This window comes from Colius striatus, chromosome 3 (genome assembly GCF_028858725.1).
Source record: "Colius striatus isolate bColStr4 chromosome 3, bColStr4.1.hap1, whole genome shotgun sequence".
Lineage (NCBI taxonomy): Eukaryota > Metazoa > Chordata > Aves > Coliiformes > Coliidae > Colius > Colius striatus.
In genome coordinates, this window is record NC_084761.1 from 24,352,870 (window position 1) to 24,380,443 (window position 27,574).

General features: G+C 36.8%; 1 protein-coding gene across 2 annotated transcripts in view; it reads left to right on the forward strand.

The window, feature by feature from the left end:
- SYNPO2 (synaptopodin 2) overlaps positions 1-22,393 on the forward strand; it is an 88,167-nt gene extending 65,774 nt beyond the window's left edge. Inside the window, exons 4-5 of one of the 2 annotated variants that reach the window (XM_010204257.2) lie at positions 2,158-4,337; positions 17,526-22,393. In XM_010204257.2, coding sequence (XP_010202559.2) covers positions 2,158-4,337; positions 17,526-18,086 — 2,741 coding nt within the window. In that variant the 3' untranslated portion in view covers positions 18,087-22,393. Of the gene's footprint in view, positions 1-2,157; positions 4,338-9,789; positions 10,870-17,525 lie in introns of those variants that run through there. The other variant, XM_010204258.2, reaches the window with a different exon arrangement.
- Positions 22,394-27,574: the final 5,181 nt, after the last annotated feature.

The following is a 27,574-nucleotide window of genomic DNA, read 5'->3' on the forward strand; positions in this document are numbered from 1 at the left end:
CGAAAAGAATGACCTACATATTACATAATGAACTCTTCTTTCAAGCAGGACATAGATTCTGTCCTTTTCTCATCTGAACTATGACAACCTCAATTCCTTCTAATCTACTGGCAGGTCATTTTCCTTAGCAACCACTGATTTAATCTATAAAATGTTTGCTTTTATTATTATTATTAGTGCTAGTAATAGTAAAATCCTACTTACACATTAGAACAAATAACGAAGTGTAGGGGAATAGTCTATGTGCAGCAAATACGACACAAGAGTTTTGTAAAACTAAAAGTTGTAATGCAGCATTGAAGTCTAAACTAGAAAAGAACATTTATTATAGGTGTGTAATCTCTTCAGCAGAAAAGTTTTCTGTAAATAGTAATCAGATTATATTTACCTGAACAAGTAACATTTCTGCTGCCATCTTTTGAAACCATTGATTAAGTAACTATCCAGATGAATAAAGAAAAAATACACTAGCAAATTAAAAAGTTTCAGTTTTTGCTTTCTACAGAACTGTATGGGTACCTGCTGGACTCCCTTCCCAGAAAAACACTCAATGCTGATGCAAGTATCTTATTTGAAAGCATAGAACTAACGTGCTTTCTGTTTGCAGAGGCACTATAACATTAAAGCCTATAGTTTTGGAAAAAAGTAGTCTTCAGTGACTATTTCAAGCACTTGGATCATCAAAGCAGTGAGCCAAGGATTTTTTTACTTGGCTCTCACAATAAAATATCACAAATCACTACTTTGGGTGCCATGCTCTTTTCTCTTTTATAGGTTCTTGTGAGAACCATTGGTCCTATCATCTGGCATAATGGCAAAACTCCAATTGCCTTTAATAGGAGAAGTATCTGACTCCATCTACTGACACGGCTAAAAGGATCATTAATAGAAAATACACCACATGTCTTTCTTGAATGAGTTTGCTTTATTTATGCTAGCAAAAGATACCAAATAATTTACTGCTCTATTTTCATGTATGAGAGGCACACTTTTTCCTTTTGAAGTCAGGTGAAGGAGGACCATTGATTGAGGCAGGAAAGGCTTTAAATTCTATCTTTTCAAAAAGGAGATGCTATTGAGGCTGTCACTCATGAGATGCAGTGGTAGAATACAAGGAAGGGAAAGAAACTGGGACTAGCATTGACTTGCACTGCCCCCTGAGGCACATGTTCCATCTCACATAACAAGAAAGCAGTCATGCTGATGCACAGTGCATCTATCAGCTTTACAGTTGCATCTATTCCTGTTCCACATGACTTGATGAAAACCAGTAGTTCATGCTTTAAGAAATGTGTAGGATTGATATATGCTAGAGCATTCTTTTGAGAAGTTAGTTGAGCCTCCTTGATTCAGTTCTTAAATGTGTATTAATTCTTGCTGCTTTTTCAAAAGAAATACTCTGGAGCTGATATCCCATACAATTTTGGATTATGTTTCAGGCAAGTAATGACTGTTAAAAGACCGCAACCTGCTTTCATTGAGTATCATAGACAAACTCCCATGCCTTCTAAGGAGCTGAAAGTTAATGCTAATAGCTTCTCTGTATGCCTGTGTGGATGTACACTTGCTTTTAAATAGTTAATTCATAGACTCATACTGACTTCTAGCAACAGTATACATTTTGTCATTCCTAAAAGCAAAATAAACACATAAATAGCAGAAGCTGGTACCAACCTCAGACGGAACATACTCCATTTCATTTGGTCTCAAATGTTAAGCAGTCATGGGTGTGGATGGCTGGAAATGTCTGATCTAAGCCTAGGAACTGTGATCAAACACTTGGTAAATGCCAGGCCACAGAAATGGAGTAAATGAGAAAATATCATCTGCCTGTTGCTGCTGAGATCACTTATGGGAACACACATCAAGAATATTAGAACTAAAGACACACATTGAACTAAGAAAGTCCAAAAGAAAGAGATGGAGCCTTTGAACTTGCATGGGCAGGAGTCTAGGGAATTCTGGGTACGGAATTTGCAAGTGAGTTGATATTGTGGAAAAAGCTTAAGTATAATGACTTCTCCATACAAAAGAAATGTTTTAATATGGGGGAAGGGTATATTTCAGTACAGATAAATGAAGAGCTATTTGTTGATAGTCTCTTCATATTTTTGTGGGCTGCATATAATTATATGTGCACTTCAATTCTTTCCACAGGGCTCCGGAGAAGTGAGAGTCTGTCAGAGAAACAGGTCAAAGAAGCCAAATCTAAATGTAAAAGTATTGCATTGCTGCTGACAGCAGCTCCCAATCCCAATTCCAAAGGGGTGTTGATGTTCAAGAAGCGTCGTCAAAGGGCAAGGAAATATACTTTAGTCAGCTACGGTACCGGGGAGTTAGAACGTGACGAAGACGAGGGTGAAGAAGGTGAAGGTGAAGAGGGGGACAAAGAAAACACTTTTGAAGTGAGTTTGGTTGCAACAAGCGAGTCAGAAATAGATGAAGATTTCTTCTCTGACACTGAGAACGACGGTAAGATTGTGACGTTTGACTGGGATAGTGGTCTACTTGAGGTTGAGAAGAAGATAAAAAGTGGAGAGGAGATGCAAACACTTCCAGAGAGCACAGGTAAAGGGGCCCTCATGTTTGCCAAGAGAAGGCAGAGGATGGATCAGATTACAGCTGAGCAAGAGGAGATGAAGGCAAGTACAGTGCATACAGAGGAAAAAAGGGAAGCCACCATGTCTGACAGCTACCAGAAGGTAAGCTCTTCAGTCTATCAAACAAAACAGGAAGAAATGTCAAGACAGCAGACCTGTGTGAGCAAAAGTTACACAAACGTGAGCCAGAATCATAGTAAAATGATACAACAAAATGGTTTTGGCTTAGCTCCAGACACAAACCTCTCTTTTCAACCCGCTGAAGCCCAAAAAGCAGCATCTTTGAATAAAACAGCTAAACCCTTCCCTTCTGGGGTTCAAAACCGAGCAGCTGCACCGTTTTCACCCATAAGAAATGTCACTAGTCCTCTTTCAGATATACCAGCCCCACCTCCTTACTGCTCTATTAGCCCACCACCTGAGGCTTTATACAGACCTGTTTCAGCTCCTATAGCCAGTAGATCTGCCCCAACTGTGTGGTCACTTACCGAGCCAACAGAACATATAGCATCGAGAGATGAAAGGATTGCAGTGCCAGCCAAAAGAACTGGGATACTGCAAGAGGCAAAGAGAAGAAGCACTTCAAAACCTATGTTCACTTTCAAAGAAGCACCCAAAGTAAGTCCTAATCCTGCCCTATTGTCCCTTGTACACAATGCAGAGGGCAAAAAAGGTACTGGAGCTGGTTTTGAGTCAGGACCTGAAGAAGACTACCTCAGTTTGGGAGCAGAAGCTTGCAATTTCATGCAGACTCAAGCATCTAAACAGAAGGCTCCTCCTCCTGTTGCTCCAAAGCCTTCACTCAAGGTCTCTCCTACTGCTGGTACTCCTGTTTCACCAGTTTGGTCACCTTCAGCTGTGGCTTCTAACAAGCCTCCTTCCTTCCCAGCACCAGTCTCACCTCAGGCAGCATATCCTCCACCACTCAAATCTCCACAGTATCCTCATTCTTCTGTCCATCCCCCAAGTACTCTCAACCTAGCTGGTCCTTTCAAAGGGCCTCAGGCAACGCTAGCGAGTCCAAACCATACACCCAAGACACCAGTCACACCAAGTGCTGGAGAAACAAAGCCACCCTTTGAGATGCCACCAGCTATGAGTGGAAAAGGAGCACAGTTATTTGCGAGAAGGCACTCCCGAATGGAGAAATATGTGGTAGATTCAGAGACTGTGCAGGCAAACATGGCACGAGCCTCATCTCCAACTCCATCTTTACCAGCCTCTTGGAAATATTCATCTAATGTCCGAGCACCTCCACCTGTTGCTTATAATCCCATCCACTGCCCATCTTATCCTCCTGGTGCTATTAAGCCTTCCTCTAAGTCCACTGCTGCTAACAAAAACACAAAAAGAAAACCTAAGAAAAGTCTCAATGCCTTGGATATTATGAAACATAAACCTTATCAACTCGATGCATCTTTATTTACTTTTCAACCTCCTAGTACTAAAGAAAATCTTGCTATTAAGCAGACATCAAAGCTGTCCACTTCAAAGCAAGCTCTACCTTTCAGACCACCTAGTGCTGGCTCTCCTCCTCATGGCCGGGCATCTTCAGTGTACTCCGTGCCTGCCTACAGTTCACAACCCTCGTTCCAGTCAAATGTCTCTATCCCAGATAATGAATCATATTCACCTACAAGCTACTCTGCATTTTCTAAGCCAGGAACCACCACATCCTCATTGTTTACTGCTCCGAGGCCAAAATTTTCAGCAAAGAAAGCTGGCGTCATTGCACAGGTGTGGAAGCCATCAATTATTGAAGAGTAAACCCTATAGCTGAAACTTAGTGTCCGTTTTGCTGGCAATCAATTTTGTTTGCAGCGGTAACCTGGCACACAAACAGTGCCAATAGTATTCCTTAACTTAATAATATCATATGTATCACCTCAAATCTGGGTCCAAAATATTTGAACTTTCTTAAGGAATCAAAATAGATACAAATTTGAGCACATTTATGCACATTACCAGACGCTTTATGCACATAACATCCTGAAATGAATATATATCATTCTATTAAGTAAGCAGGACACTAGGTTTTTGCTTTAGGACTACTATAACAAACAACAGTAAGCAATATTCCTGATGTGTCAAATTAACAGAGAAGAGCTTTCTTTCTGCCCTCCTCCCCAACTATGTTCTAATGACCTAGGAATTTGAGGACTTTTTATTTTTTAAAAGAAGTGCCTTATTAAATGATATTAATAGTAATATGTATTATTAACACAGCATAAAATAGATACAGTATTAGACTCTGATTGATCAGCAACAAAATACAACTGGATAGATCTCTGGCCTGCGCAGAGCCTCACTGAATGTAGTCAGAATCTGTCCTGGCTCAAAGGTCCTTCCAAAGGCATCTGATTGATCAGCCAGGGGCTTAGTTTGTAAGCTATGTGGATCAGCTGTGATCCAAAATAATAAATTGCCTCTGTGATTTCACAGAGAATGTGCTATAAGAGATGCTGGAGTGTTACAAAGACTAAAAGAGGTGGAAAGACAGCTGGAAAAAATTTTAACAGATTTCCCATTTTGGGGAAAATTGACTTCCCAATTGCAGACATATTTTTTTAGCCAAAGTTTGCCTTGAATCCAGCAAGTAAGATAGAAGTCAGTAAATCGAAATTATTGAACAGTCAGAGAAGTGAGATGGGTTTTGCAGCTGCAATGTAATGCAATAGTTTCTTGTGAAAGCACAGTGATTGTGAACTGAAGGGATATATATTTTCAAGAGTACTGATTCTTGCAACCAGAGTAGTATATGCCAAAGAAATTAGCACTTAACAGTAAATCATAAATATGACCATGTCTTCCTATTGGTCTCTTGTACACATTTTATTATTTTCACTTGGGGCTTTACAGTGTTTCTTTCCACTTCAAATCTTTTTACTCTGTTCTTATATTTTCACCTTCTGCTTATATTGGGGACTAAGGGTTGAAATACTGCTACTGTAGCAAATTCTTAAGAGTCTGTGGTCTTGAAAGCTACTGTATAATACAGCAGTGAATATACAGCCTTGCTGAAATCAAAGAGCTATATTTGAATATTTTAGCATGTTTTTCAGTAAGCAGTCCTGTTAACATCACTGGTGTTATGTCTGAAATAAGGTGTTGTTTCACACAACTAAGGGTATCAAAATCCATCCCGAGTATGAAGTTAAAGATTATAGCATCCCTCTGTGAATAAAGGTGGCAGAATCTGTTGATATATTTGTTTAAACTACCACTCAGATAGCTACAGACCAGATTATGGACTTTTTATATCATAGGAGTTTTAGTAGAACTATTTATCTCGATGAAGAAAACATTCACCAATATGAACAAAATCTCCTTACCTTGGCTGTTGGTAACTCAAATAGCAATCAAAGCGGAGGAGCACGTACATGCAGAAAGCAGATTGCAATTAAAGTCTAATCAAGCCAATAAAAATCGCTCCTTTGAATTTTGGACCTCCAAAATCTTACTCTCTCCTTTAGATTTTGGATTGGGATACTGTCTGAACTAAAAGAAAATGACCAAGTGTATCCAACACCCTCTTGAAACTCAGAAGAATGGTAGGAAATTTAAAACAAACAAAAAAAAAAAAAAAAAAAAAAAAGAAAAAACCTCAAGAAATAATTACACTGTATTTACCTGGAAATAGAAAGTAGCAATATTTTAATCCATTGGAGATCTCCCTTCTATCTGTTTTCCACTATCAATATCTGTACTTTTCTTCTCTCATTAAACTTGTCCCTTTCCTCTCTGCCTGTTTGGGTTTTTTTTCCTTTGGTTTGGTTGCCTTTGTTTTTTTTTTTAATTTCACTTATATGTACAGAGTGACAGTGTATTATAAGGGGTATCTATTTTCTGTGCTATGTCATTAATATGAAATCTCTTCCCTTCCCTTCCCTTCCCTTCCCTTCCCTTCCCTTCCCTTCCCTTCCCTTCCCTTCCCCTTCTCTTTATGATTCTCTTTTCTCTTCCCTTTCTTCACACCTTCCTTCCCCTCTAGTAAAAGTTACATGCACTGTTTTAAGTAGAAGTTTAAGATACTGGCAACTACTTGGAATGAAAGATACCCTACAAAAGATAAGCAGTGCTGCTAGAGAGATACATAGAAATCCAATAAGCCTCATATTGCCTTAATGTTTTTACTGACAGCCACTGCCTGTAAAATACATCTGTAAATTATAACAACATTTCTGTACTTTTTCACCCTATCACCCCAAGAATATTTCTTTAGTGAGATTTTTAGCAGTTTTGTACTTCCACCACAAGCGTTGACTTTGATGCATGTGGCTACTAACAAGACACAGCAGCATACACAACATGGCCAACAGTTCTATCAGCCTCAGGTCAGTAACCTTTGGAATTCATCACCAGCTACTGAGTATCCTGTGTGAAATATGGGGATTACTGAAATCTAACTTCTAGCATATATATATGCCTACAAGACATATCACTTTCCAAGTAAGAAATATTAAGCATTATTATTCTAATTATCAGCAGAAGAAACAAGAGGTAAAGCTGTGACATCTTCTCATGCAAAGGAAATTAGCTTTCCAGAAAGACAGAATAGGAGCTAGAGAAGAGCTGGGGACTGAAACAGAACATTTCAGTTTCCCGAGTCATCTATCTAGAAGTAAATTCACCCGAAAGACAGAAATGTCTAACTGTCATCTTTAAAATAATTTTGCTATTTCTTTTGCTTTCAGCAGAATCCAAAAGTTCACTTAGGAAGTCAACTAAATCACATGCACATTTACAGCAATAAGAAAAAAAATAGCTTTTGTGATAGCAATATAAAATACAGCCATTAGCTTATCTTCTCTTTACTTTGCCCAAAAGAAAGAGAAGTGCATCTATGCTGAAAACTTGGATTTAGATCACGTTTGGATTTTACTCAAATACAAGTAATTCATATGGCTTATAGCAATGACAGAAGGACTTTTTTAAAGCACCAATAGGAGCGAAAAGCAAGACCGCCAGTGACACTATTCCTCTTAGCTAAGATCACTTGAAAATCACACTCAAAGTCCAACTCTGAATTCAAATTCATATCTACATGTCATTCTACATGCATAGTGCTTGGATCCAACTTGGCTTCAAGACTTTCTTTACTAATCAGGTAAGTCTGTAATTCTTATTACTATTTCAGAAGACTAGCCTACCTAAAGTAAGAGCTTTATCCAAAACATAATCTCTTGTGAAGCAGATACTTAACGTTGAGCTGTTCATTGTCATCAGTTCAAATTAAAAGCTAATGATGACGTCAAACATTGCTGGAACATCAAGAAAATTAACAGTTTGTGTAGAGTGGGCCATCTGAAATTTCACTTTGAAAGGGCAATGTGTTTTAATAAATGATTTCCTGGAAAAGCTACTGGAATTATTTCAATATAATACAACAAGGCTATCAAGATGCAATTGTTAGGTTTACTATGCAGGCATATTCAACAATGAATTTTAGGCCACTCCTATTAACAATATTTCCCGTATGTTCACGTTAAAATATGACTGTGTTTTATGTTGTTTTTAGGACATTTAATTATAGCACACACTGGAGGTATTATACTGAACCAGTTTGGATCTCACATCTTAGACAGACTTTTCATGAAAACAACTCCCTCAATCAGGTGTTTAAGTACTTTCAATTTCTGATTCAATTATAAACCTATTTTTATAAAACCTGAATTGAAGAATTTTTTAGACAAAAAGTTTAAATTTCTGTTGCAAAAATAAAAGGTAAAATTTAGTTCTGGAATAAAGAACTGCTAAACTTCTCCATCCTCCACCCATTCTCACCATCTGCCTACTCAGCAAAAGATAACATATTATGAAAGAAACAGGAAGATATTTCAATGATTGTTTTTCTGTAGGAACATTTACAGAGCAAATATTACCATCTGTTGCAAGTAAGAGTCCTTCTTTTGCTTTCTGCTTTCTTATGGAAAAAAATAACTTTGCCAGTTTCCTAAATGATGTGACAACATCAGCTGACAATAAGCTGCTTGTTTCCAAAAGCACTTGGCTGATGGCACGGGACTTCCTAACACACTCATATCAAGACTTCCAGTAGGGAATTCGCACTTCTCTTCTAGATACACTGACAAGTCACTTTGGGATCAGTCACAAAAGGAGGTTTCACACAATTTTTGTCTGAAGCCTTCTTGCACTGACCATAATTTTATATACATAGTTTGTTGGGTTTTTTAAATTTATTTTGTATACATAATTTTATTTTATATCACACAGTCTGGAGTCAAGACACAGAAGCAGTCCCAAAGCTGCATGACTCATTTTGCTTTCATCACAGCAATCACGTGGCAATCAGTTTATTTTCTTTTTGGCAGAGTGTTGTTGTTATTCACACTGAAAAAAATGTTCATAATTCACACAAATTTGTATCTGAAGTAAAGAAATACTAAGAGGTGGAGGTACCAGCAGGCTCCAAAAATTAGGAAGTGAGGGACCAGCATGTGAAAATTAGTGCTAAGTGGCAGAGGGACAATTTTTAGAGAAAAAACTACTAGGACTAGAAGGAGACAAGCAGTGGGGAGAAAACTCCAGAAGACAAGCAGAGACTGCACAGGATAAAATTCCTATCAAAGGTTCACAAAATACTGAAGGTACAAGAGAAGAAAATAATCAGCAAGAAGAGTTCAATTACTCTGCAGAGGTGGCTGACTATTTCCAGCTTTTTGTTGAATTTTTCTAGATTATTCTTGAATGACAGAGTGATCACATCACTGGGCATTATTTTTTTCCTCTGCTACTTAACAAAAAGATATTGTGAAAGAACTGAAACGCTAATACCCAGTGAAAAGAGAAAAAAAAAGCTTTAAAAAGAAAAGCAGGCCCTATCAATAGACTCTTGCTCTGAGAGACAACAGATCTACAAATAGTTTATTCTAGATAGATAACTGCTCCTATACACAAGAGTTTTTCAAAGTGTTAAGGTGAAATCTGATAAAGATTATAAGCAATTACAAAGAGAACTTGACAAAAGATGATATGATCTGGGAGCTGCACTGTTTATCAAGCATCTGGGAAATCACCTCAACAAAGGACCACCCTTACCACCACGCTCTGCTGCTGAAGCATCTCTGTGAGGAATCCTCTGTACACGATGAGGTAGGGAAACACCAGTGAAATGACAGCATTCTTCATGACTAACAATTTGCAAAATCTTTCTTCTCTCTTTTTCCAGGATCGTTTTCCAGATTTTGTATCTTTAAGAACAAAAACTGATTGGTTCTAAAAAGATCCGCTCTTCCAGTCTTGCCTTTTTAACAAAACATGATACATGTTTCTTTGCCTGAAGTCAAACATCTGGGATTTCACTGATCACTTTGGCAGTTCGGTATGGCAAGTGCAAATCTTAATTACACAGCTTGGCACAGCGTTATATTATAATGAGTCTACTTAGCTTGAAATGGAAATATTACACAAAGAAGAAACTTGACAAGATCTTCAAAAACCTGTGGATTCAGAAGCTCTGAATTACTCACTGTTGGTAGATTTCTTGGGAAAACATTTGAGCCTGTATGATTTCATAGCACACTTTGTGCCACTGCAACAACTTCACAGTAACTATGACAATGGCTGTTCTTACTTTATAGTAAACATTACCTTTGTATGTGATTACATAAGGGAAGAGTTGGAAACACTCTAGAGCTATGTTTGACAAGTGCTTTTCAGGCCCGTTGCTTACTACAGGAAGCACTTTAGGTTTTTTACCAAATGATCTTAAAAGTAGGAAAAATCCTGAAGCTCTGTGAAATAATCTGTTGGAAGGATCTCTACAGAAGCACACTGAAGTTTCTTCAGAAAACTTTCCACATACTACTTAGCTGCTAGTTTGGCTGATGTCAAAAAGTGCAGAGATGTGACTGAGAAAAAATGAGAAAAAAAAAAGTTGTGATGGCACTCCATTAAAAACTGAAAAGATTAAGAAATGAGAGGCAGCAACTTTTATTATGATGTAAATCTACACCTACACTGTATTCTGTTGCACAACTGTGAGCATTTCAGTTGTACAAAATGACAAACTTTTCTTATCCAAAGATTACTTTCAGAGAGGTGATTGCTTGACAAATCGAAGCACGAACTGGAACCTGTACATTTAATTATGAAAAAACAATATTAAACACTACCATTTGAATTACAAAATGAGACACGTGAAATAAATATTGCCTGTATCAGCTTAATCCAATCCCATTGGGTATTTGAAAAACATCTGTAACCAAGTCATCATCTGCTTTTTTTTTTTTAGAATCTAGACTCTATTCAGGACACAGAATGCTACCACTTATGTGACAAATAGCTCTTTACTGTTTTGACATCGTTCTCTGCTTAGCACCATTCCTTACTTAATGCACACTCTTCAAAGTGTTGTCTTCAAGCAGAGTTATTTCTTCAGAGATTTTTTTTTTGTTAGCATTCAAGTAATTCAGAAACTATGCTTCATTTTTACATTATCACATTCTACAAATGAGAAAATAATGCACAAAGTGTGTAGCTCTGATACCAGCACACTCAGCAGCCTTGAGCATCCAAGACCCTTAGCATCTTCAGAGTTCAGTAGCATTTGAACTAGTTCATAGAGTCATAGAATGGTAGGGGTTGGAAGGGACCTTTAGAGATCATCTAGTCCTTCAGAAGCAGGTTCGCCTAGATCAGGTTGCACAGGAATGTGTCCAGGCTGGTCTTGAAGACCTCCAAGGAAGGAGACTCCACAATCTCCCTGTGCAGCCTGTGCCAGGGCTCCCTCATCCTCACACTGAAATAGTTTTTTCTTATGTTTAAATGGAACTTTTTGTGTTCCAGCTTCATACAACTATCACTACCATTAGTTACTGTATTTGAACTAGTTATTGTATCCAGGTATGTGATCCTTAAAATCAGTTTGTGAGTACTGCGAGACAATAGGTCTCCAGGCAGAAGCCCAGAAAGGGAATCCTCAGTGACCAGTTATGAAATCCAATCAGTGAAAGCACCTTTTGCACAATATACTCCTTTGCTACATAATCCTAGTATTTCCTATGTGAATTCCTGAAATGGCACTGGATGGGGCAGAAGTCCTGAAATTTAATTATGCATATGCACTGGGCAATGATGCTTGCATTTCATCGCTTTTGAGTACTTGACCTTCCAGCTTCCTTAACATTGCTTCAAGGCAGCTTTGTATGTTTAAGACCCAAGGGTTTTCTAAGAATAACAAACCAAACCCTGCAATACTATCATGTAGCATACTGTAACAAACAGGGTCCTCCAGTGTGGCTTGAATCACCACTGACAACTGCCATTACACTGCTGCAGTAACTGGCAGCAAACATATGTTAACATCCCGGATGTGAATGTGCATTGGGAGGATAATGCAGGTTTCCAATGGGGCTTCACAGTCTTCTGACAGCAGAGTTACTGGAAGGACAAACTCCATCCCTCTGGGAAATAAATTTCTCTGGGACTCAGAAGGAAAATATATAGTAGCAGGCATGGGTTCTTTTCCCCAAATGTACCTTCCTTGTCCCATTTCTTAATCCTTTTCTTTTCCTGGTCTCTTCATTGTGGCCTCATCACGAGTTACATGGGTCAATTTTCCATTCCTTAAGCTTGTCATCCAGGAACCTTGGCCATTAGGTCCTAGACTCATCACTCTCCAACCCAGTACTGAATACAGATTTTTACTTTGGTATAAAGTTTAACAAGCTTGTGGTTTTACTTTGTCCAGTCTCTTTGTTCTTCCCTTTTTTTCTACCGTAATGAAAGTATGCTTCTTGCTCACCCTGTATTCAAGTCAGATGTTCTCCCCTTTGAGGCTGCTTGGGCTCAGACAGGAAGTCTTGGGGTCTGTCTAGGGACAGCTGTGCTCTGCAACGCATTTCAGTCCTGAGTGTGAGGCCTCAGGTCTGGACCTGAGAAAAGACATGGCTATGCACCATACACCTGGATGCACAGCTCTTTTGTGATCAAAAACCCTGCTGTGCAGCCAGTACAGGAGCTGTGCAACACCCCAGTGACTTCTTCATCCTGTGGGGATACACATAGTCTTCAGTTTAGACAGGAAGAGAGTGCAAGGACAGTCCCCTTGTTCCCCCATGTAGTATCCAAAACCATCATAGCCTACAGCAGCTTAGACCTGTAACAATGAATACAATCCTCCTGCATAACAGAATATTATCACTGCTAACAGAGTTCTCAGGAACTAGCTGTAAAAAGCAAGGTGCTCCTATTGAGCCTACACAAGGCTTTCATATGCAAGTTTGCATGCATTACTTCAGATACAAAGATCAGTCTAAAATCAGTTCTAAAGTATGTAGTGGTAGCACATTTAAAGGAAAAGAATGTTAGAATTTTTTGTCATTGACATATGTTTTCCCTACTCTCACTCTTTGAAACTATATTTGGTTGAAATATATCTGAAAAATAGTTGGATCATTTAGGATGAAGTAAATAAGAAAGCAACAAACAACTAAAACTGAAAATTTCAGTTTAAAAGATTTGATAAGAATGTTATATGGAACCGGATAATTTGTCTTTTAGTTGGGATATGTTCAGCAACAATAGTGCTATTGCCTTAGAGTTTTGCAATATAAGTAATATTTCTTTTCTTTGACTTTAGAGAAAAATATCACTAGCCTTTACTTCATATAAACTTAAACTCCTTTAATTTTTTTTAAAAAATAAAAAGAAGCATGGTCAGAAACTTGGACCACTTTTGCACGTGGCTTTCAAAAGTTCATTCACCAGACTTCACCTTCTAAGGCCTTCCTCTAAGCTGTGGAATATAAAAGTCCAGAAGGTGGCAGCAAATATTCTTCCTTACAAAAAATAAACTGTGCCAAGGAATGCAAAGATGCCTGTAGCCAAACAAGTTTCAGTTTGCTTTTTATAGGCATAACTGTATTGTATGTTGATAAACGTACACAGAGAAAGATTAAACAATAATGGAAAACACTGATTTTCTCTCATTCCTGAAATAATACAACAGATGTAATCAAACTAAACTTAGAATAAACGAGCTTCCAGCTGTAAAATTCCTTATAAAAAATCCAGAAGGAAGTAATCATTGATTATCTTCAATGATTACTGGGGCATTCTTTCAATAACCTGGTCCAGTTTTCTGCCAGAATGAAGGCTCTCTGATAATGGCTACTAAAATGAAGTCTAGAAATGTCCCTAAATATACAAGATCCAGGAGAACAGTTTAAAAAAAAAATGCATAAACCACTCTGGCAACTTAAAAGCAACTGCTTTCAATGAGTACCCTGGCAAAATGGAAAAGACTTGAAACCACTGTTGTTCTCTTGAGATTCTGAGGTAGAAAAGCAGAATATTTATCAAATTTTAAGGACTTCTTTTTTTCCAGATAAATTGGTACCATCTCTCATTGGCCAGGTAAATCATTACAGTTGCTGCAGGTTACCTGTCAGTCTCTAAATTGAATTCGATTTTAAAAATCCATTACAGATTGTTCAATCTGATAGAGTAATCACTGAGTAATCATATTTGGAGCCAAGGAAAACCACCCTTACAAAATGATACATTCTTCATCTCACGAGATAGTATGAACCATTTGGATTCTTTCCTAGTCATTCTATCCCTGAGAGCTTGACTAAAGTAAAAAACAAAACAAAAATTCATAAAAGGAACTTTAGTAAAACTGAGCTCATTCCCAAGGCACTACTGATGTTCCAGTTTGTTGACTGCCTCTCTTCCTGCAAGGCCTAACATTTTAGCCAAATACAGACCCATGCTGCACTAAAACTAATAAACTGACCACAATCTCATACTAAAATGGAGAAAAAAAAATATTTGCCTAAAGTCTTCCATATCCAAAATATTTCACATTGCTTGACTTTTTAAAAATGCAGATAAATTCCAAAGGTTTAATAATATTCTCCAGTTTATCAAGTATTGAGATTCTGCTTTTTTTTTTTTCTTTTTACAATGACCTTTACATGCTAAATTTATGACTTGCATGACATTACAAGTGCTGTGGATAGATACGATTTGAAGTACAAACACTTTTTCATTGAGTTCTTCCAAATTATGGACATAGGAGAGTCTCAGGCCAGTAAAACTCTCAGGCCAATAAAACACTCATCCCTGAATCTGGTTGTCAAAATTGTGCTAGTTCCTGTATACTGTATTGTTTGATTCATACAGAGGTTTTTTTCTATGAGGTCATTTTAGCTCTGTTCTGCCAGTTCTGTTTCTTTGCTTTATATGATAACAAAACTAGATGTAGAATGGTTTCCATCATCATCGAATAATATCTTATTTTCCATTAATGATCTTGATTTTCTGATGAATCTGATCTACCATCTGTACTAAAAAAGTGTAGAACTCGCCATAATGTGAACATTTAATCTGTCTACATTATTTCTGCTTTTACAAGTTAAACTTCTACCTTCATAGAACAGAAGAATGGCCCATTTTATTAGACACATGGTAAAACACGCTTCATCATCTCTGATAAAGCTGTGTCCAATAAAACCAAGCTCCTGCTTTATCGACAATGGTTAGACCAAAAAAGATACTTCTGTAACTTGATGAACACTGGAGTTTTTAGATAAACATAGCAAACTAGACAGCATCTTCATCCTAATTGTCTTGAAAAATCTTATATTTTGTGTAACACTTCTTTCAAAGCGATCATTTCCCTCTCCATCTCTGGAATCCTACAAAGTACATACAGGGCTTGGGACTGGAATCTTCATTAAATACGCGGGGAAATTTTCTGTCTACTCAGAATATGCAATGTTCTATAACTTTCCTGAGAGCAGTTAATGCTATATTTTTTAAAAAAGCCAAATAATGTGAAATACTTTGGATATGAAAGATTTTAGCAGGCAGACTAATTAGGTTGACCTGTTTGATCTACTTTTTTATCTCTCTGTACAACCTCATCTTTTTAGTTTCATGGTTTGGCTTAGTAGATTAATTCCTAATATAAAAACTGTATCTAATTTTGCTTACTTATTTTGATTTTGCACCTTTGCATTTTTATTCTTGAAAATAATTTAAACAAAATGCACCAACCAAGCTTGTTGAATAAACTCTTTTCTGTGGATTCAATGAAGAAAGAAATTGTAATACATTAGAGGAATAACCATTCTGACTGGCTTATCTGGGCCTGCCACTCATTGGTCCCACTAATAATCTGCTACCTGGACTCTTATTTTCCAGGTAAAAAAAGAGAGACCCCTCTCATCAGGAGAATATATGGAGAAACTTAATTCATTCTTGACAGCATATAACTTCATCTGTGGGAAAAAAAAATAGTTATATTTTTTTTTAATTCCCTTACCTTCCAATGTTCCATCTTACAGCACTCACTAGAGATCTGTCTATATGCAATCATCAATCAGCCACGTTGTAATGACTGCTCATCTCAAGGTTTAAGTAAGGATCCTTAAAAATTAACTGAGCTAAGTTGTCCAAAATGAAATATTTTTTCTGGATAGAATTAGAAACTCATGAAAATGTGCTGTAAGTACATGGGAGTAGGATTAGTAATATTGGAGAGTTTCCTCTCTGGAACTGCGATCTGGGAACAGCTGGTCATAGCTCAGAGGTGAAAGGATAGTTCTGTTACAAAGCATTAGTTGTGAGAGTTATCAAAACTCTTGTTATGTAAGCTCTGAGTACACTCTACACTTTTTAAAAAAGAGATTCAGACTGAGCACCACCAAACTGACAGAAAACAATTAAATCAGTAGTCTCTTTCTCAGTTTCCATCTCTCATATACAAGGCTGATATTAAAATAGAACATAAAAACCTGTGTAAAGCAGAGGTCTTAAGGTTTTAAAATCCATTAAGAACCCATGACAGAAAAGCCCATAAAATGTGAAACTTCTGTGTGAATTTTTGCTAGATAAGCTACACCTTGTACGATCATATACCTATTGATGGCATCTGTATCATGCTCACAGTACTTTAAGTTTTGGCAGCTAATAAGGAAAAGTAACATAGGCCAATGTTGTTTGAATGAAAATCTAGCAAAGCCTCTGGCAAAAAAGCCTAGAATTTCTCCCTGGATTTCAGAATTAAAGGCTTCTAAACCTCAGGATATTGGTTTAAATCATTGATTTTAGGAATGGCATGTATTGACATTACCTGGTAAGAACAAAGTAATTTGTGTAACACAAAGAACATGTCTGGCTTGGGGAAAAAGATATACCTTTTTCCTATGCTGCCAAGTGACTGTTGCAGCTGAACCTTCACATGAAAACAGTTTCTGTTTAAAAGTGCTGCATTACTAAGAAGATTAGGATTTGTCAAATATGAATGGATTGCTCCTATAAATGGGTTGGAATGTACTAAAATTTTGAGGGCATTGCCTTTTAAAGAAACCAGGTTAAGTAGCATCATGTAAGGATATAAAGTGAATGATGTCTTTAGTTTTTTTGTGTTCCTTTTTGTGCTCTGAGAAGTGAAAACTAGGATGAGTATAAACATTTCAGAGTAAGAAATGCCTTTCTTAATAGAGTATTGTCAAATATATGTTATTGGACAGATGTCCTAGACAGAGCCTGCTATCAAGTAAATTGGGCTATGCCTGCATGTTAGAAAGAATCTTGTAAACACATTCAGAACTGTCATAACAAGGCACATTAGATAAGTAGTAGGAAAGCTGCACAGTTGCTAATGTAATTTTTCCTTTTCGATAAAAGTAATTCAGTCTATACTTTCCTCAAAAATTCAGTTTGCTCTGTCTTTGTTCCTGTTTCTTTCTCTGGCTCCTTTTTACTATCTCCTTTCTTTCCACCAAATTTAAATATTAAAAAGTGTCTATAGACATAAAAAGGTATTGCCAGGATGTCATGTGCTTTCAGGGTCTGTTGTTCCAATTTGGAACTGAAGAGAAGGGGCTTCCTTTTTGTTTTGTTTTGTTGTGTTTAATAACTGTAACAATATTTGGTATTTTGCTTTCCTAGGGAAGAAGCAGTGGACGCTCATTATCACTTCCTGGGAGACCTTCTTCATTCATTTCTCCAGCCATGTCTCCTACTTCTCCTCTTATATTTCAGCCTGCCCCTGATTACTTCAGCAAGCCAGATACAGCAGCTGACAAACCTGGCAAGAGACTGACTCCCTGGGAAGCAGCAGCAAGATCTCCTCTTGGCTTAGTGGATGAAGCTTTTGGGCCTCAAAATATGCAGGAGTCCATTGCTGCTAATGTAGTATCAGCTGCTCGCAGGAAAATACTTCCTGAGCCACCAGATGAATGGAAACAAAAAGTTTCTTATGAGCCCCCAAGTGGTAGTGTAGCCTTATTAGCGGGAAAGCAACCGGGTAATGTATCACACCCTAAAAGCTCCCTGTCTGCCCCAAGTGCTACCATGAAGGCTGGATCTCAGCTGAAGTATGCTTACTGCAGTCAACGGTCCAGAACAGATCCTGATATAATGTCCATGGATTCCAGGTCTGACTATTGCTTGTCATCAGCTGATTCAAACTACAATCCACAGCCAAGGGGATGGAGGCGTCCAACATGAGCAGCTGAAGGGCCAGGCATATTTTCCCTTCTTCCAGCTTTACAAGCCTTATATTTGAGTTAGAGAAGGAAAGTTTCTTGTTAGCCTGACAATCTCTGACCTAAAGAAATCAGGTGACTGACTGGAGCACAGTTTTTATATGACTGCAGGGGTAGTAGCCTCTAGAATAGACTCAGTTTTACAACTAATCTAAGACTGTTCTATTTGTCAAAAGGCAAAAATACACATTTCTTGGGGTGAAGAGTAGGATGAAAATGAGGCAATCAATGTGATAGGTACAAAAATATAGAAAGAATGTAGACAGATAAAGTACAAATGCTTGCAGTAAAGTTAATGTGAAAAAAAAAGCAAAATAAGGGCATTTTAAAGACAAGAAATATTTTACAATTTGTAGGTTTTCTGGGTATGTTTCACATCTGAGTTCCAAGGTACTAGATATAACCAGACTTGGGAAAATCCTAAGGGAAGTGGAATACTTGGAAGCACTGGCTTTTTTGCCATATAATTTCTTTACTACATTTAAAAAATGAGCTATGAAAGTTAATTGATGAGTATTTTTACTGTGGCAACAGCTCAGATACTTCCATAGACATGATACCTGAATACCTACAACTTGTAGATAAGTGAGATTTTATGCAGTTATCCATTTCAGATGGATTTCCAGACAGTTTTGATAGTTTGACATATGGTAATTAATCAAAAAATCTGAACATAACAGGAAGAAAGGTATTATTAATAGAGATCAGTACCATGATACTTGAACAACAAAAAGAATGTGTAAAGTATTTAGAGTGCTTTTAAACTGGATTGCAAGATAATTTTGTAATAAACTATTGAACAAGCCAGAGGCTGAAAAGCCTTTATTTCTCTGTGGAATGCACTACTTCCAGAACATTTACTGCTACAGCATCTAGTAATCTGACTGGCTGGGCAGTTATTCTTAGTGTCTAGTTAGTTCTCTGTTTAGAAAGCTTTTGACTTGTATTTTGTTTGGAAAACATAGTTAAGTTGTTGATCAAGAACAATACCTGTTCTACACAGAAATTGGTATGTGAAAGATGGTTTTATGAAATGTGTTCCATGGTGTGAGTCTAGTAGAAGTAGCAAATATTTGGATGGTTGGTTACAATTAAACTATTGATGGATCTGAGAGATAGTAAATATTTTTTGCTGGTGATATCTTGCATTTACAGCTTATTCAAATGATAGAAACGTGTGGCTAAAAATATATGTATTCCAAGCTTACTGGGTAGTTTAGATGGCATTAAAGCATTACATGAATATCCCAAGTTTTACAAAGTGCTCTGCATTCTCCTCATTTTGTGGGGCATTCTTCAAGGATCTGTCAAGCATCGTCCACTAAAATTACTGTAGAAGCACTGTTAACTATCCTTTAGTTTTAGGAAGGTGTCAACTTTGACTAAAGTGATTAGATTAGAAACACAGGCAGTAAGAAGAAGTATATTACAAAACATCCCCATCTGCAAAGAATTTTCCATTACAGAAATTATAAAATATAATTTGTAAAAAGGCAAAAGTAAAATTAACCCAAAGTTCAGTCAAGGGGAAACTTCCCATAAGAGCAAATAATCACATTAAAAATATACCCTTCATGAGTTTAAGTTGGCAGTAATTCTCTAGTCAAACAGAAGTCTTTCTGAAATCAAGTGATCCTTTTGATCAAGCGAGAAATGAAGACATGGGAGTTGTAAACCTTTAAACTAGGATCATATCGCTATAGCACCTTACAAACTTATTTTCCAAAATATGAATTTACAAAGAAAAAGTGATTTTGAAAAATTATATTAACAAGGCTGCCATGATATGCCTGAAAAGAAGCTTTGCACCTCAGTCATACACGCACATGAAAAGAGTAAATTTTCCTGCCACACAGGCAAAAATACATTTCTCTCCACAAAGTCCTTTAATGTCCCCTTTTATCATGACTGAGAATATTCCCACTGAAACCAATGGGACTGTGGTAGCCCTATTAGCCTTAAGGGCTTGTCTTTGAATCCAGGCCTATCTCCCTTAAACTAGATTTCAAGTTTTCACTTAATTTCAGTGAAACTATAATTCAAAGCCATCAAGCTTTTAACTATTCAATGAATAGTAGTGCATGTGTATTTCACAGAAGGCCTACATTCTGAAAATTGCACACTACTTAGATATTTTGAACTATTGTCCCTATTACCATAATAAAATGCTTCCCTATACCCAAGTCAAGTTCAGGGTTCCATTTTGAACTGTATATTTAACATTGTGAAACAGGAAGCCAGATTAATGAGTTTGCATTAAGGCATATTTTTACCCAGTACAATTATTTTAATTTTCAGAATCAGATACTGAACTTTTAAATTCTCATTAAAACTAATGTTGTGAATTTTAAGGTCATATATGTACCAGAAGGAAATGTGTGCTAATTTTAAATACATGAAATTAAAATTTGTCAAAAGTATTTTAAAATTTTGATGTTACAAATGAAGTTACAATACAAAGTGATATTAAAAACCCTTTCATACTGTGATTACATAGTAATACAGAAAAATAGACTCTAGGATCATGCTCTAACCCCCTGCCCCAAATATGCAACAAGTACAAGCATGTAAGAATGACAGAATCACTGGCTTTTTGTTAATTTCCCAAGAAAAAAAACAAGTGTAGCCTTACAATTTTATCCTATCCACAAGCAGGAATTCATCATTAAGTACTTCTGTGAACATGAGAATTACTGATGTTGAGTTTCATGTGGCTTTATATCTAACCACAGATTAACTTGTGTGTTTATTTAACATGACCTTCTGCAGATTTTTTTTCCTCCTTCTGAGGATTTACTAGCTCTTTTCCATATGGATTCATATCTAATATGGAACAAGTTCACACTGCATCATTTCCCTCAATAGCAACATTGGTAAGTGTATCCGTCCTCCACCCAGGCATCTATTTTTATAAAGCCTGTGGGCAATGGATTGTCTTTGAGATCTATTCCACTGCCACTTAGAAATGAATCAAATAAATAGTTTTGAAGTTATTAATGGGAGGACAAACATACACATATGCATGCAGACAGATAATATGGTCTTGTTTACCAAGGGAATCAGGCTAAAATGAGATTGAGACAATGTACTGATTTCAAAGGAAGCAGCAGGCTCAGACTACTAAATGACATATTAATGCATACAGAGCTTTACGAAGAATCACATGGTATTTTTTTAGTTTTTATTCTTCACCCTGTTTTTCCACTAGCAAAGCACCTTCCTATCAAATAGTGACTGTTGTGTGTGAGTTTTCAACATAGTAATGCAAGTATTTCTTAAATTTGTTTTTGAATGCACAGTTCTACTCAATAAATGTGAGGAAATAATTCTCTTGATATTCTAAATACGTTGGTTTTGTGTGTTCACCCTCAGAGGTATCTCTGTTAATAAGCAGAATATTTGAATACACAATATAACTAAAAATTTACTTATGTTAGATGATGCTGTTCACAACTCTTGTTCATAATTTGTTTTCATTTTGGTTTGCTTTAACACAACCCAGTATCTATTCACACTGCATTTCTGCCTAGAAGCAAAAGACTGTATTATCTTTATAAAAGGCTTTTCACTTCTAAAGACTTTTTGCTCACTGCAAAGTACACTTTATCTGAGAGTGCATGCCAGAGATGTAAATTGTATCATTTAATAAAGTGATTTGACCACTTAGATGAGAAACACAATTTCGTTTTCCCTAAATTCTTATCTGTTTGTTTAAATAATCTGAACCCAAGTAAAGCTTAATCTCTTTTTTCTGTACCATTTTTAGATTCACTGGCTTTGCCTGTCGGTGACCTCGTGCTGATATGAGCTTCCAGAAGCTTAAATCAACATCAGGTCAAATGGCAAACTTTTCAAATTCAGTAGAATTTCATTTTCACGCTGACTAAGCAGAGGAAGGAAATACAGTGAAGCACAATCTACCTAGATAAAATAATATGGTAACAGCAGTTTTTACTGTTTGAACATTTTCATCCTCACTGTAAAAATCTGCAACTAACATTTACTTATTATAATTACTTGTCTACCTTACATGCATCTAAACCTTTGTTTAGTTCATAGAATCATAGAATGGTAGTTCCTGTAGGTTTGTTCATAAGGGCTAATTTACTATATTAATTTACTAATAAGGGCTAAATTACTCTTGTTTATTCTTAATTGAAGCATACTATTTAAAGAAGAAATAAATATTGATAACAAATGTGAACCCAGTCTTTAGACTATTCAGACTATTTGGGTGAATAGCTCTCAAGGAAATAAGGACAGCATGTATAATCTATCTGTGAAAAGCCAGATGAAACTTTGACTAATCACATGAAATTAATCACAAAGCAGTTTTTGCATTTGTAAATCAAGCAGGATTTTGCTCCCAATACAAGAAAAACAGATTGATACATGAAAAATATGGGAAATAGCTTTGCTCTATGAAGGGCTTATAAGGTTATAAGGGAGTCAGCATTATTTCCTTTCATGGTTACATTTTCTTACCTGGTAAGTTCTTAAACACATTGTAAAAAAAGCTATTAATATATCTAGATCTATTTTCATCTTTAAAATAAAGCAAAACAAAACCTGAGGATAATTTTATCTAAATAGTACAGAGGTTCATGACTTTTTACTTCACTATAAATAAACATAAGGAAAGTTATGCCAATTGCTGGAAAAATAATTCTTTATGTTGTTAACAATATTTTTAAGTAGCCTGCAGAGAAGGAGAATTTGCCCAAGGCAAAAATGGAAATAAGAAACTTTATGGCATTCAGAATCAGAGTAAAAGATGCATTGGTATCTCTTCCCAGCATGGACAACCTCATGGGACTATGGCAATTTTTTAAAAATTACCACCTTTCAATATTATTAAAATTTTTTTAAGCCATCTTAGTTTTAATCAGTCCCTTCATGTTATTACTGGATGCACTTGAGCTTAATTGCATAAAATCAGTAATTTTGGAAAACAAGAATCAACATAAAGTCAGCATATGTTCAACTCTATGGTGTTTCTAATTTTTTTTAATAAATAAAGCTTATAAGCATAAGCATAGCATTTTTCATCAGGTGCTCGTCAGTTAAATACAAATCTCTTATTGAATAGCTTGTTTATTGGAACACAGAGCTTAAATTGATGCTCTGCTGAATTACTTGCATGGACAAAAGAATAACCTCAGATGCCATTTCTTTAAGAGACAACAATAAAATAGATAACTTTCCTAGCTTCCAAGAAATTTCCCATTGTGGAGCCACATAATGTCACATCTCAAATGAAAGTTCAAAATCATTTTCTCCACTATTTCTGTGGAGTTCTCCATCATTCTTTACTTCTCCTGGCAGTTTAAAACTCCAAGAGATTTTACATATGGCATAAAATGAAATTAAAAGATCAGTGTAGAAAGAAACATCAAGACCAGAACACCAAGGCAACAAATCTCTTTGGCCACATACAACAAAATCCTGATCCCAGCAAAGTCAAAAGGAGCTTTACTAATTTACCATTATGTCAGCAGGCCAAGGATTTCACCTCACATAGCAATGTGCAAGACCACAAAATACAACTGACTATGAATTCACAAGCACTGAACTGGTACCAGAAGTTTTCTAGTACTTTGTAGGGTTTTTTAAAAAACGTATCAACAGTAAGGTATTAATCAGATTTTCTAATGTCATCTTCTGTTAGGAACTTGCTCTTTTTAAAGCACAGAAATATGGACAGTTATCTCAGCTGGGACTCTGTTGAGGCTCAAGTTACTGTCTTGACTTGTGTGTAATCAATGTGGAGAGGCATTCTTAAAAAAATTAACTCCATTCCCAAATAAATGCCTAAAACAGGTGAAGTGGATGCTAAGTGTATAGGATACTTTAACAGATGTGGAGAGTGCTGGAAGATAGATGATTATACATTTCCCTCTCTTTCTACATTTACAGGTATTTCTTCAGTACAAGTATTGCAAAGTCTTTGGCATTTAATTATTTTTTAAAAGGCTGAAGCTATTACAGGAAGTGAAACTTTAATTTTGGTCACATTAAGTTGCATGCAACTCTTCATTAAGCTAGATAGTAAAATAAAAAAGACAACTTAGCAACAAAGACACAGAATACATGCCTCTGTTTTGGGATCTGAGGAGCTTTTTCTGTTATAGCATATTGTGGTACAATGAATGCTGAGAAGATTTAATAGCTCTGAAACCACGCTGCCTGAACATGCAATGATAGCTGTCTCAGAAGCTATATAACCACATTAATGCAGTGCTGCACCTGAATTTGTAGCTCGCCTAGCCAGTCTTGATCTGGTATGAGAAATGAAGTCCCAAGGTTGCAGACAGATATTTATGCTACTCCAAACTCATCTAGGCTTACAAAACTCAAACTGGATAGTTATTTACTTGTCACATGGATCATCCACAAATCAGAAAATTCATCCAAGGATAGTGAAAAGATGATTGTTGTTACATTAGTAGCCATAACAATCTTGAAATTTAGGTAGATATTTTTTCAAAAATAATATGGAGGTTAGATGTGAGTCCTCTGTATTTAACTTTAAATGAACAGCAGTAGAAATACAGGTTTGGATGGCAGCTGGTAGATGTTTGGACGGATAACATTCACACAGTAGTAATAGTAGTATTATTTTTCCTTGTGACCTTTATAGTAGTTTCTACTCCTTTGAACACTCAGCCATAAAATGTGTTCCCGAGGTCAAAGTACAGGAAAGTACTTTAGGACTAAGTTCACAACTGGAGTGAGGATTAAAGGCATTTCCAAGACACGTCATAACTTTTTTCCAGATATTGACTGTTTATATCTTACTTTGATCTTTATTACTTTTCCTTGTTTTAAATTTTTGCCGTTGTTCATGATCTCCCTTTCAGACATTGTTGTATGTATGAGATGCATTATATTTTTTGACAAAGCATACAGGTCTCTTAAAAAAGCATACTGAAGAAAAACAGGCAATGCATTACAATGAACACTCAACTTCATATACACAGAATGATCACAGACCACAGAAGATGTGAGATAGTTAGAGAGCAAGAGGAAAAATCAAAACCAGTCAAGAAACCAAGTTAACAGTGAAGCAGAAAGATACTGTTACAGCAGTCTGTAGGATACCGCAGGTTTCCATGCTTCTATTTCCCCTCTGCATTTTAGGTGCAATATCTGGAACTCCTGACTCTGGTCTCTGCCACTCAGTGTCCACCACAGACAAGAATGGCATCAAGACAGCTGGGAGAATACAAGAAAACAGAGCTCAGAAAAAAAAGTAGGCAATAGTGGTAAGTGGTAGTCTCCACCCCTGGAGACTTCATGCCCTGACTAAGTCATAATGGCATATCACACCACTAAAAAGATAAAATCATAGAGACTCGTTTTTGTTTGTTTAATTCTCCTTTATGAAAGAGCTAAGCAGACTAGCATGTTAGAGACACTCAGCAATGTGAAGACCCTATGCAGTCTTGTACTTAGCTACAATAACTAAACCTGTAATAAATTTCATTTCTTTTTCTGTTAAAAGATCATCAATGTTTAGTAAACACTTCAAACTTACTTATAGAATATTATCATATTTTTCCTCCCTCAAGTTTTTTCTAAATTTGAGCTGTGCTGTTTGGTTGGGCTGGGCTGTAGCTGTAGATCCTTCCATTTCCTTATTTGAAAAAAATCACAAAATTCTGGCTGGATGGACACTAAGTCAGTGTCAATGAGTAGCAATATTTAAAGCTATTTGCAAACCTTCATTAGCAGTAAAATCTAATCTTTGTTAATGCTGAGGAAGGGGAAGATTCTGAAGTGCACAACCACTGACAAATACAATTTCATATTTAAAAACAAAAATTCCTGAAGAAAAGTTTAGTATATTCTTTCAGTGTTCAACTTTCAAGCCCAAAAAATGTTAAACATTTTAAGTAAGTCTAGTACTGTCCAATAGAGGGCAATGGTACACAATCCATATGAGCTAATACACTATACGCTCTCCCTGACAAGGCCTGTATTTCAATAGAGAAGATACAGTACAGTTAAAGAAGATCAGTCTGGACACTAGGCACCAAACAATGTAATTATCAGCTAGCCCACATATATGCTGCAGCAGAGGTGGAACTCAAATGCCATTGAACTATAGTTTGAGCTAAATAAGGTGATATGGGAGATATTGATATAGCACTATTTAATGACTACCACATAGATACTAGCTAGTAACTCCTGACCTCAACACCATGGGGTGGATAGACATCATTACCGTATGTTACACATGTATGAAAATATGAAAAGGAAAGAACACGTGAGTTGCCCAAGGCCACTGCAACAATGGTAACAATGGACTTCAACACAGGCGTTCCTGACTCTTGCTTTCACCTATAATCCACCTATAATGAATACTGTAAATAGCAGTAGCCCATACTTCAAAATCAGCACAATTACATCCTTACAGCTCAGAAAAGACATAGCAAGAAAGCTTCAAATCCTTTGAAGAAAAAAAAATCTGGTTATTCAAGAGACTATTCGAGTTGTAGCCCAGTCGGCCAGACAAAATACACCAAATTCTATGTCAGAGAATGCAAGGCTTTGGAGTTGTTTACTGATAGTAACCATAGCTGAGTGCATACAGATTAATCTCAAAGGGAAGTAGAAGGTTTAGATGAAAAAAATCAGAAGAAACAAAACAGCAGTCTGCATTTGTCTTACCATAATGAAAGCACTTGTCTTCTCCCATGTAATGACTCGTCTCATATATTCTCTAGTCTATATTAAAGAAAACAAAACTAATCCAAATTAAAGGAAACTTTGAGTTTCCTGATGAAACGCTGTCAAATCATCACTGGTGACATCTTCCATCTTAAATATTTAATACTCTATGGTGGTTTAGCCCCGGCTGGTACCAGGTGCCCATCAAGTCATAATATCACTCCCCCTCCTAAATTGGACAGGAGAGAGAGAGAAATATAAGGAGAGCTTTGTGAGTTGAGATAAGGACAAGGAGATCATGGGCAAAATAGACTCTACTTGGGGAGAAAAAGGTTTAATCTATTAATAAACTATAAGAATAGGGAAATGAGAAATAAAACCAAATCTTAAAACATCTCCCCCCACTCCTCCCTCCTCCAGGACTCTCCTTATTTCCCCCTCAACAGCACAGGGGATGGGGGTTGCAGTCTGTTCATTACAGATGGATTTTGCTGCTGCTTCTTCTCAGGGGGAGGCCTCCTCACACTTCTCACTGCTACAGTCTGGGGTCTCTCCCCACGGGAAACCTTCACGAACTTCTCCAGCGTTGGTCCTTCCCATGGGCTACAGTTCCTCATGAACTGCTCCGGCATGGGGCCCCCCACAGGGACAGCTCCTCACACACTGCCCCAACGTGGGTCATCCACCGGGAGAACAGTCCTTCAGGTACTGTCTGCTCCAGCCTGAGTCCCTCACAGGATCACAAGTCCTGACAGCAAATCTGATCTATGGTGTGGG